This window comes from Synchiropus splendidus, chromosome 3 (genome assembly GCF_027744825.2).
Source record: "Synchiropus splendidus isolate RoL2022-P1 chromosome 3, RoL_Sspl_1.0, whole genome shotgun sequence".
Taxonomy (NCBI): Eukaryota; Metazoa; Chordata; class Actinopteri; order Syngnathiformes; family Callionymidae; genus Synchiropus; species Synchiropus splendidus.
This window is the reverse complement of record NC_071336.1, coordinates 15573663-15584411: the sequence shown is the minus strand read 5'-3', so window position 1 is coordinate 15584411 and position 10749 is coordinate 15573663. Positions and strand designations below refer to the sequence as shown.

Genomic DNA, 10749 nt, shown 5'->3' with positions numbered 1-10749 from the left:
CCCCAGCCTCTCACCCTGAACCTAACCATCCAAAACACATGGCTCACTGTAACCAGGACTGAACCATCTTGTGGCCGACCATCTGGGCCAGCAAGGCCTTCTCTCTGCTGGCCCAACATAACCAGAAATCATGAGCATGTTTATGACAAAAGTGATTTTCATTTTTAATGTATTTTCCCAAAATATATTATAGATAGTATATATAATAATCATACTCGTGTCATTGTATATCCCGGTGTTGTTTTTCCAGGTTAGAGCTTTTGTCCAATCAGAATTCACCTAGCTTGTGTCATCCTGTCCAAGGCCTTCAGCAGCAACAGTGCAGGCACAGGTGCCCTGGGTAGTGTTTTGTCAAGGATTGGTCCCCACAAAGTAAGATAAACAAGGCCACACGCACGTTTTTGTTGTTACATTCCTTGGTTTATGTGTTCTATTGTGCCTAACACACCATGTACCAATACCTGGAGTGAATATTGTCAACGTATGAGAAAAGCTTATTTACTTATGTGATGACACCACTTTCAACTGCCCTTCTCCCAGAGGTCTTTGAGGTGTAAAGAGTGACCAAATATAGACAATGCCAAGGAAGGCATTGTATAAAAAGCACAGAGACTTCATAGCATTTGAACTGGTGATATTACTCGTGACAAAAATAACCAAAACACACATTGCCTTTTGAGGCTGTTTAATTTTTTAAATATATTAATAATATACTAATATATTACTTCAATTACTTCATTAATATATATACTTCAATATATCAACAAAATCTTCGGCGCCTCCGACGGGGTATGGGTGCAGGCACTTTGATAAGCCACAAGGTGGACAGACAGTATTGTGGGAGTTCAGGTGGAGACTCACTCCTGTTGAGAGTTGCTTCCTCTGATCTCTCGGATGTAGTTAAACATGCACTTGTAGCAAAGAACTGCAATATGGAACTGTGAAACAGTACCAGACAATACTTTGCCCTGGAATGGTCACAGAAAGTTCATTCTATACAACACCATTTTACTGATTATCAACCATAACTAAGCCTGTATCAACCTTAATAATATGTGTTCTAAATTAAAGTTAGTTTTACCCAATAGCATTACAGTAAAGTGCCAAAACACAAACACATTTGATTCTTCTCTATTTTTAGACAACCATAGATATTGGTGGCTTTCCTGTGTTGCAAGTCAGTCCCAAGCTTTTTTTAAAAAAGCTATTTTTTTCTCAGGAAGTGTGAGGGAGTGAATGCTTGTAGTTCCTTTTTAAAATGAATTCTCTTCAGTGGGAACTTATCACCATTTTCACCAGGTGGCCAGAGATACGCAGAGAGGCGCATGACCTTGTATATTGTTTCACCCCAGTTAAATTATGAAGTTTGCAGTTTGCAGTTCTTGCTTCAAAAAAGAGAGCGAGAGCAAGAAAAACAAAATACTCCGCTTGATTTTCAAACCCTGAAAGCAAAAGGACCGTTTTCTGTGAGGGGGCGTAACCAAAAGTTGTAGAGGGAAGTGTGGAGCACTCAGCAGCAAGCCGTCACCACACGAGTGCTACGATGAAATTCATCGCCCTCTTCTTCCTCTCCAACGGTAGGTCTTTGTTGACGTTTTACCGGACTGTTTTTTTAAAACACGAGGAGTTAAGTTCACTTTTCTCTCTTATAACTTCTATTAACATTTTCTAACCCAAACTAACCCTACACGAACACCATGATCAGTCTTCACTTATCAACTTTCAGTGGCTGCGTCAGGTTTGGAAGTCACTGGCTACATTGGAAATTCAGTCAATCTGGCATCAGCAGTGGATCCATCGTGGCAGTTCCTCTCCATCAAATGGTCCATTTACTTCAACGACACACTGATCGCCACCTGTCGCAACCAGACAGCCAACACAGATCGTTTCTATCTTTTTAAAAACAGACTCGGACTCAACTGCAGCACAGGTGAGTGGCTCTGTACGCTGGATTCAAACTCACAACCTTCTTACCGGAAGAGCTCAGCTACAGCATTTCGTATAACTACATATAAAACATTTAACCCATTGTGAAATTTGTGACGACACCAATGACTGAGAAGTCAGAGGTCACATGCTCACATAAAGTTCCGCTTCACACCGCCGTCACGTCCATGACATCAGATGGGTTTGTTTTCCAGGTCAGCTGACAATCTTCAGTTTGTCCCCAGAAGATGCACTGGTGTACACAGTGGAGCTGATCACTACTGACCGGAAAGTCAAGCAGGAGAAGATCAAGCTCCGCCTGAGAGGTAGGTCAGGTGCCACCACAAACTCTGAGCAGATGTTTATGTATATAGTGACAAACAATAGAACTGTGTTTTGCACCGCCACATCATGACATTGCTGCTCTGTTCAATCTGTTTTCTCGATAGAACATCTGAAGAAACCTGCCCTAAACAAGCTTTTCAGCCACCCAGTGGACGGTGGCTGCTGGATTGCATTCCAGTGTCGCCCCCAAGATGAGGGCACCAGCCTCTCCTGGAATGTGAACCCAAAATCCACAACGTCATACCCCCAAAACCATCCGGATAAAAACGTCAGTGTGATTCTCACCTTTTCAAACCACATCCAACATGGCGTGGAGTTCACCTGCAGCTCCAGCCGGGACTCAGAGAGAGCTGAGAGCACCATCCTAGAGCAATGTCCTGGTAAGTTAAGATGCATCCCAGCAGCACGTCAGCTGACACGGAGTCGCCACTCAATCCGTTGTATGTCACCACAGTCAAAGCTGATGCAGGTGACAGCATAACGGGCAGAGGGAGAGTTGGTCTCATTCTGGCCATTGTACTTGTTGCTGGGTCAGTCATTTTGATCGTCTTAAAACGTTTATAAGGTGAGTTATATAACTCAAAGATTTGTCAACTAGAATCTGTCAATGAATAATTTATGAATTTTGCTTGTCTTCGGGCACAAATGCAGACCATCAATGAAGCGAAGGTTTTGGCCAACTCATTTCATGTCTTCCTCTGTCTGTATATGAGAGCTAGCATGGCATGGCAACTCAGTCCTGCGGTTGCTGGACACTTTAGGCTTTTGTTCCAACCAATCAACACACACACACACACACACACACACACACAGACACACACACATAAGAGTGGAATCAGCAGCCAGTCAGGTGCTGCTTGTTTCAGCTGACACCAGACAGGATAACTCATGTGTGCATGATTCGTTGGAACAAAAACCAGTCGTAGAAACCCAGGTTTAAGCTCATCTACTTTCACAAGTGTCTTTTCCTTCTTGGCAGACGGCGATGACACCACTGCTCACTCACCTATCAGTCACCACCACACCACACTTTGGACTGGAATGTCTTTGAAATTATTATTTTTTTAAATTATATGTCACCCTGTACCATCACTATGCAACGAAATGTGCGTCAATCTATTTCCAGGGCCGATAGTATCGTGGTCGACAAAAGTCGTGCGTTTGCACACATTTCCTCTGCATGCGTGGATTGAGTGGGCTGGTTTACAGACACCAGCGCTGACACAAGAACAGGAAACACAGTTGGAGCAGGCAAAGCTTCAACATAAGAAAGAAGAAAGAGTCGGGACTGTTCATGTGGACATGTTTGGAGTCTAACTCAGCAGACGCTTGGACATTTTCAACACTTGGAGGCTTGGATATTTACCCCACTGTCACTAAAAAATAGAATACCTGTCGAATAAGTGTCAATGAATGTTTCAAGAAAAAAAAAGTAGAAAATTAAAATGCAATTGTTTATTGGATGAACAAGTCACTGGTTTGATAAGTAAACATTAAAACATGAACATTTTGAAGTGGTGGTTCTTCATCAGGGATCTTGTCGTGGGCCAGAATAGCTTATGCAACTTCTTGGTAGGGGGACGTGGAGTCGACCCTGGGACGACCAAAATGGACCTTGTAGTACACCGTCGGAGGCTACAATGCAGAAAAGACCTTTATAACTCAACCTTGGAGAAAATGCAGCGCCATCTCTGGCTTTGTTGTCAATTAGATTAATAAACCAGATCACACAAAGTCATACCAGAAGAAACCACATCCGCTGCGTGGTGCGTGGTAAAGGAAACTGCAGAGCCGTGGAACTGGCATGCACGTGGTCATTTTTTTTTTTTTTTTTGGATGTGGCATGCATGACTCATTTTTATCTTAAGTTACAACTGTAAATGTCAGCGCATGCGGAACTGCCTCTCTGGCAAAGCGTTTTGTATATATCCTCCACTGTAACCATTATGTCTCCCATGGCTTCGTAACCGTTCGCCAACGTTGTCAGTCACTGTCTGCAAGTCTGTGCGCTTTTAACACTCTGATCAAGTGCCTTTCACTCAAAATATTACCATATGTGGCTAAGCTATACATATTACGCGTCCCTGGATCTGACATGCATGACTTAATTTTTTTTTAATCCCGAGATGAAGATGACCTCGAGATACAAATTATCACGAGATAAAATGTATCTCGAGATAACTGTTGTCTCAAGATAAAATAAATAAATAAATAAAGTCATGCATGTCAGATCCAAAAAATAAACACATGCATGTCAATTCCAGGGCTTCGTAGCTTTAAAATCAGGTTTCCTCTCTGTGACTGATTTCTTAACGAAAATAACCTTGTTTTGAGATTTGTAAATAAAAGCAGTTGCTTGTAGTACCGCAATATTCCACAGCAGGGTGCCATGCGCCGTGAGGCACTTAAACCACACAGAGGATCATGAATCCATCGTTTCTGACCGACTTTGACAGCAAAAAAAGCAAAAATATAAATAAAAACAGAGGACGTTGTGAGGTGGTTTTCTTTAAAGGTGTACGAACTGATCGTGGTTTATACCTTACACCTGTTTAAAGACTTTAAATCCGTAAGAGGTGAATATGGTATCCGTACAAGCAGCGAACCAATCGCTTGCATGCACTTGCTGTGGCAGTACATGTCATATACTCGTGGCAACATTAAAGGGATGTTGAAGCTGGACCTCAGTCAAGGAGGAATTTACTCTTTTACTGGGTTATGGGTTTCGCTTGGCTCTTCGTGGTCTGGGTCGACTCACTGTGGACAAAAACGACAGGCACAGCAAGGTCATGAAAGTTCACCCTCTCTTACCCCAGTTTGCACTGAGTTCCCTATGTCATGAATCGTCTCATAAAATGTCATTTCCTCCGCATCAGCTGGTCTCACCTAGAAGTCAAACAACATCGCAGGTGGCCCACAGATCAGTGGACGATGATTGGAAATAAGCCATGAAATGTCTATGAGCCGGCACTCACTTCCTGAGGCCCAGGGATGACTGCGTACACAGAGAGGTTTTCATGCTCTTTATTACCTGCAAAGAGAAGCGGTTCAAGTGAAGCTGAGGCTGCAGAAGCGAGAGCCTAAGTAAGGAACAGGAAACAGACCTGCTCGCTGCTTTTTACACCAGTGGACACTGACACTGACGGTCACTACCACAAGTATGACGGTTGAACAGCCAGCCACGATTACAGGAATCAACATGTCTACCTGCGCTGCAATTATAGAGGGTTAGATGTTGCATAAATATGTACTTACTAACAATAACAACAGTGTCTGTGTGTGATTCCCTGAAAACAAGTGTCACCATTTACAGTTACTGGTTCTGGCCATGTTTCATCAAGAATTAAAATTAGATTTTGGTTCAGGAAGCTGCTTTGCAGTGTAGCTAGTAAAGCTACTTGTAGTCCTGCCTAGCTATAGTTTTACAAACTACTTGTACCCATTATTCTCATTACCTCCACCAAGGAGGTTAGGTTTTTCAAATGTTCAAATTAAGATATGGTCGGATTTGGATGAAAATGTCATCAAATGTGTGAAATGGGACAAAGAACAAATGATTTAATTTGGGGACTTTTTCACTTCCGACACAATACTGATATTGCAGTCTTGACTATTGGCCGATATCGTTTCGATGAGCGTGAATCATACGTATCTTTATTGCTTATTTAGTAGTGTGCAATGTCGGAAAAGGCTCGGTCAAGTGATGCAACTCATACTGAGAATAGTCAGCAACAGTAGGTATGAGAAAAAAACAGTTGTTATAAAAAAAAAAATGTTGGAATAAAAAAATAAATTACAAGACGCTGAAAAATAACTTTAATATGTCTAATAAAACATTGTCTCTTAAAATGACATGGACTTCCTTTTTGTCTCATCTAAAAGGTTTGCTGTTTCTTTGCCTCTGGGGTCTTGTGAAAATCCTCATCCGGATGATGCTTCAAATACGTAATGAGGTTGGTCGAAAACTGTTCCAGTTCTATGACACTGCAGGAAACTATGGGTAATGTCTGGAAGTGCGGTAGCGGAAAATGCACAGCTTATTGGAGATTTTAGATGCAGCCCAATAATATCTGACACTTGTTTTTTGCCTGATATCGGGCCGATATCCGATATCATATTATATAAATCAACACAGTGTACGGTTTACATAACAGCAAACACTCCCCATTTCTTTTGCATTTCCAGCCAAGTAAATGTAGGGATGCCTTAAGTTGCGAGCCACGAAACTGGGGCGGTACAACAAAATCTATCAGTATATCGTCTGAATAGGTTTCACTCGCACACCGTTGGAGCAACCGTATAAATAAAGTTGTTTTGCAAGAGCCACAAAGAAGCCACATTAGTCAGTCCAACCTTCGTCCAAAGGAGTCATCAGGCTTTCAATTCAACTGTCCAACATGATAAAAAGAAGCATTTGGCCGATGAGTTTGGTTCAAGGTGCCACGCAATTTTGGCTCTGTGAGTCAGGCTCATGGTCATAAAGAGCAATGCATACTTGGTATATACACCAAGTAAGCTCACGATTTGCATTGCATCAAGAGCTTATGAATGTCGACCCATATCCTCATCCTGATTCCAAGCTTCCCAAAAATGACAAATTGAAGTTACATGGTACGGCACATATATTTGGTGGTCTAACTACACTGGGTTACAATAAATCGTACTTAAGATACACAGTCCATCTACACGTAGTTTTAGTCTCCCCAGCCTGAGTATACGTGAGGGCATGGCTGGTTTTTGTTTGTTTACCAGTTGGACATTTGTGATTGACTGACAAAGCAAACTTACTATTTGTCATCATGGGCCACATTCAAATTAAGTTTCACTTGACTACCTCCAGGCTTGCTAGCAAGAAATGCTAAACGGCTACCAGGAAAGTGGATGTGAGATTCTGATGATTCTTGCATCATATTTCGTGACTTCCAACACATGAACTTCAAATGGCGCACGCCACGCCTTTGAGAACAAAGTCTTTCACATCAGTTCAGTGAATTTTGAATTTAAGATGATGCACTGCTCCAACTTCATTCTTAAGTTTGTCACCAAAAGAGTACCGTAAATACTTTCTTACACGCCACGGGTCAACACACCTGTTTTGAGCTGACTGGACGCTGTGTCGTTTTTGCACCTCACTGATGCAGAAACCGACTTCTGACTGACAGGATTAAAAGCAGTGCAGGTTAACGTCACGTCTCCATCCTCGGGCAGGATCACTCGCCGCAGTCTCCTGCCACCTCGAGAGAAGTTCCCGACTGTCGAGATGATGGACACGGTTGAACGTGAGCTGCAGTCCAGCCAAACCATACAGGAGCTGTTCCATTGGAGCCAGGTGATGTTTTGAGTCAGTGTGGGCTCAGCAATCTTCTCTGGTTCAAAGAAACAGATGAGATATTCTATATGTGCTGCAGAATGAGAAATGAAAGGGCTGCTAAGAGCGTCATTGTATTCTTTTCTTTAATTTTGTTTAGTTATTATATTGTTTTGTTTCTTTAAACTTTTTGACTCAATAATTGTATGTTTAGATGATCAATAAAGGCACTGGGACAGTGCATCACGTGACCTTAAGTAACACCAATAAATAGCAATGAATTTTTTTTTAAGTTGATTAATTCATAACTTTTTATAAATTTAGCGTGCAAATCAAGAGGCTGAGTGAATATTTCTGACTTTCAGGTTTCAAACCGTAATGTAAGCATCTTATTCAGAAATTGAGCACGGAATTGTAAAAGTGTAAGCTTTTTCCCTCCAAGAAAACGGCTTCGAGTATCAAGTAGTTTTCAGGAGCAACATCGTTTTGTTCCTCAATTTTTTGGCTTCTCTTCAGGAAGAGCAGGATCAAATTTTGAGTATTTTTTGTTGTCATGTTCCAAACCCTTTTTGAAACCCTTTTGATCTGTGGAGTATTTTTGGTGTTTTTTTGGGCAGAAAGTGATGTTCAAGTTCTGCAGGGGTAGTGTGGGGGGAGGGAATCAAAATGATATGGTTCTATTTATGGTTACGGCTATGGACACCCAGATTCAAGATCCAAGCAAAATGTTGGCTTTTAGCTCCAGAAAATGTCAACATCATTTTATAATATCGTTATAATAGAAAAGGCTGAATTTGATTCAAAACATCAATGCGTCAAAAACGAGGAGAGACCGATCTTACCGTGAACTTGTAGGCTGATCTGAATAGTGGGCAGCTGTGAGCGTTCTAGTTGCAAAACAAAACTGAAAACACCAGTGTCCTGAACTCTTAGATTCCTCACAGTCAAACTCAGGTTTTGGTTGAGTTCAATCCGACCTGAGAACTGAGGCGGAACCTCATATGTTTTGTCCCTGTTGATAATTCTGGTATCATCATGTTTCCAGTAAGCCTCTTCTATTTTCCCTGAGTGGACTTGGCAGGATTGCAGCAGGACGGTGTCGCCGACCATCTTGTGGACTTCTGGACAGGTAAGGGCGGCCGCATCTGAAAGAAGAATTCACAGGGACACCAAAGATCTTAGCAACTGTGTCAACAGGAACATTTATAGCAGGTCATGCTGTCATGGATTCTAGTTCAGCAATTTATTTTGTTGTTTCAAACACTCCACTGCTGAAGTGCTGGGAAACTGCTTCGACTTCTTGTTGTCAAAAACAGGCTCAACATGAGGACATCAGCGTCGAAGTACGAAGAAATATGCTGTTTAATCATTTTAATCATTGCAACATCAATTTAAGGAAAAGTCGAATCGGGAAACGAAAGCAAGATGTCACGCAAGAAATTGTGACTTTTATAATATGCAAAGAAGTTTCTTTTAAACCAGAAGAACATTCAACCTTTCTTTTTAATGGATTACATGTTTCTCCTCTTTAAAGCTCAATGCGGTTCTGAGCCACACACAGAGAAGACGTATAGATCGTTGGCAAATGGCACCTACAGTACTGCTGGCTCAAGCAAGAAAAGTGGCGAGCATGGGTTTCAGTCATTTCTGCTTTTTTAAAATAGCATAGCTTAGTCCTGTTCAGTGTATATATATATATATATATATATATATATATATATATATATATATACATATATATATATATATATATATATATATATATATATATATATATATATATATATAATCTAGTTTTCCAGTATTAATATCACTCACCGGCACCATGCTATAGATGGGTGTGTATGAGCCTCAAGCTAACACAGCTGGACCTACAGCTGGACCTGAGTGATGCCAGTTGAATCCCAAACCCACACATCTGCAGACCTGTGCCACTGACTCACCTCACAGCTCCTAGCAGATTTATGTATTTACCACAGACATCGACACACACCAGAGGTCCACTGCAGTAGTTTCACACACATCTTTCGTATTGTGTGTAAATGCAATCGCAGCTGTTTACGATTAACAAAATCTGATCTTAGACAGATTGAGGCCTTGTGAGTTTCACAGGTGCTGATAGTTGATGCAGTAACATTATCTGCTCAAATCCTTTTCTTTGCAGCGAGCATCAAGATTTTCAAAACAATTCAGCAAATACGACCTACTGTACAAATACTTGGCAATGTATGGCAGCAAAGTAGTGGAACTGATGCCCGCACATATTCAGGTTGGTCGCCTTCATTTCAAGTCATTCTCCTTGACAAATTCAATTTGCTAAGTCGCATTAATAAAAACATTTAAAGGCAGCCGGCTGAACTTGAACATACCGTCGAGGCAATGCCAAAACATCAGAAGCACTTGCGGGAGGAGAAGTCGATGATGATGCATTGTTGTCCGCAGATGAGCCTTTTCTGTTTCCTTGTCAGCTACAAGTGAACTAAAAAGTGACGCGGGTGAAAGTAGAGGAACAAGAAGTGACACCCAGAACTGATGGCACAGCACGAAAAATGACACAATGATCAAGGACGCCTACAAAACACAGGCTACACCACTCGTTTGTGTGGCTAAATACCTCCTCCTGTGTTCTGAGGCAAAGAAAGTCAACGCAAGCTCACAGCGGCTAAATCGGACTGGTTTCACAGGCCACATTAAAAATAGCTTAGTGACACACAGGGGGTGCGTCTCTATACAGAGGCTATTTATCCACTATTTGTGGTAATATTAAATTGTACAGAAGGTGAAAATGAGACTTCTCACTTTAAAGTCTGGATTCTAACTTCAATCTCAAAATTATGGCTTTAAAGTGAGAATTTTGACTTGAATCTCAGAATTCTCACTTTAAACTCTGCCAAATCTTTTTTTATCTTCACTGGCCCCAATCCTCTTCTGTAATATTGACATTAGCTTGGACAGCACATCTTTTCTTTTACATATATTTTAGTGACAATGAACTGTGAGCTGCAAATTAAGCTCGAGCACTGTTGACACATCCTTTGTGCTGAGTTGGGCTCAACCGTTTCCATTGAAGTGTTTGCAGAAAAAAAGGCAAAAGTGTCAGCAATGGTTTTAAAGAGAAATTCTGAGGCGGTTTGCTTTGTTGTGGTCTCTGCATGCTTTCTGCACAAGAC

General features: G+C 41.4%; 2 protein-coding genes across 11 annotated transcripts; one reads left to right on the top strand and one right to left on the bottom strand.

Moving 5' to 3' along the window:
- Positions 1-685: 685 nt before the first annotated feature.
- LOC128756304 (uncharacterized) lies at positions 686-3776 on the top strand. 5 transcript variants are annotated; one of them, XM_053860701.1, is made up of 6 exons: positions 689-1577; positions 1727-1930; positions 2142-2252; positions 2376-2651; positions 2726-2836; positions 3398-3529. In XM_053860701.1, the coding sequence occupies exons 1-5, from the start codon at positions 1544-1546 to the stop codon at positions 2833-2835; spliced, it is 735 nt and encodes a 244-aa protein (XP_053716676.1). In that variant the 5' UTR covers positions 689-1543; the 3' UTR covers position 2836; positions 3398-3529. The 5 variants fall into 5 exon arrangements, with proteins under 5 accessions (XP_053716674.1, XP_053716676.1, XP_053716675.1 ...); XM_053860700.1 differs by having other exon boundaries at positions 690-1577; positions 3251-3545; XM_053860699.1 differs by lacking the exon at positions 2726-2836 and having other exon boundaries at positions 686-1577; positions 2172-2252; positions 3398-3776.
- si:cabz01074944.1 (uncharacterized) lies at positions 3718-10307 on the bottom strand. Of its 6 annotated transcripts, none has more exons than XM_053860692.1 (8): positions 10194-10307; positions 9949-10058; positions 8422-8724; positions 7362-7673; positions 5376-5483; positions 5247-5302; positions 5083-5157; positions 3718-3906 (listed from the first exon to the last, which is right to left on the bottom strand). In XM_053860692.1, the coding sequence occupies exons 1-8, from the start codon at positions 10268-10270 to the stop codon at positions 3829-3831; spliced, it is 1119 nt and encodes a 372-aa protein (XP_053716667.1). In that variant the 5' UTR covers positions 10271-10307; the 3' UTR covers positions 3718-3828. The 6 variants fall into 6 exon arrangements, 5 of the variants coding, with proteins under 5 accessions (XP_053716667.1, XP_053716668.1, XP_053716671.1 ...); XM_053860693.1 differs by having other exon boundaries at positions 7362-7637; XM_053860696.1 differs by having other exon boundaries at positions 7362-7523.
- Positions 10308-10749: the final 442 nt, after the last annotated feature.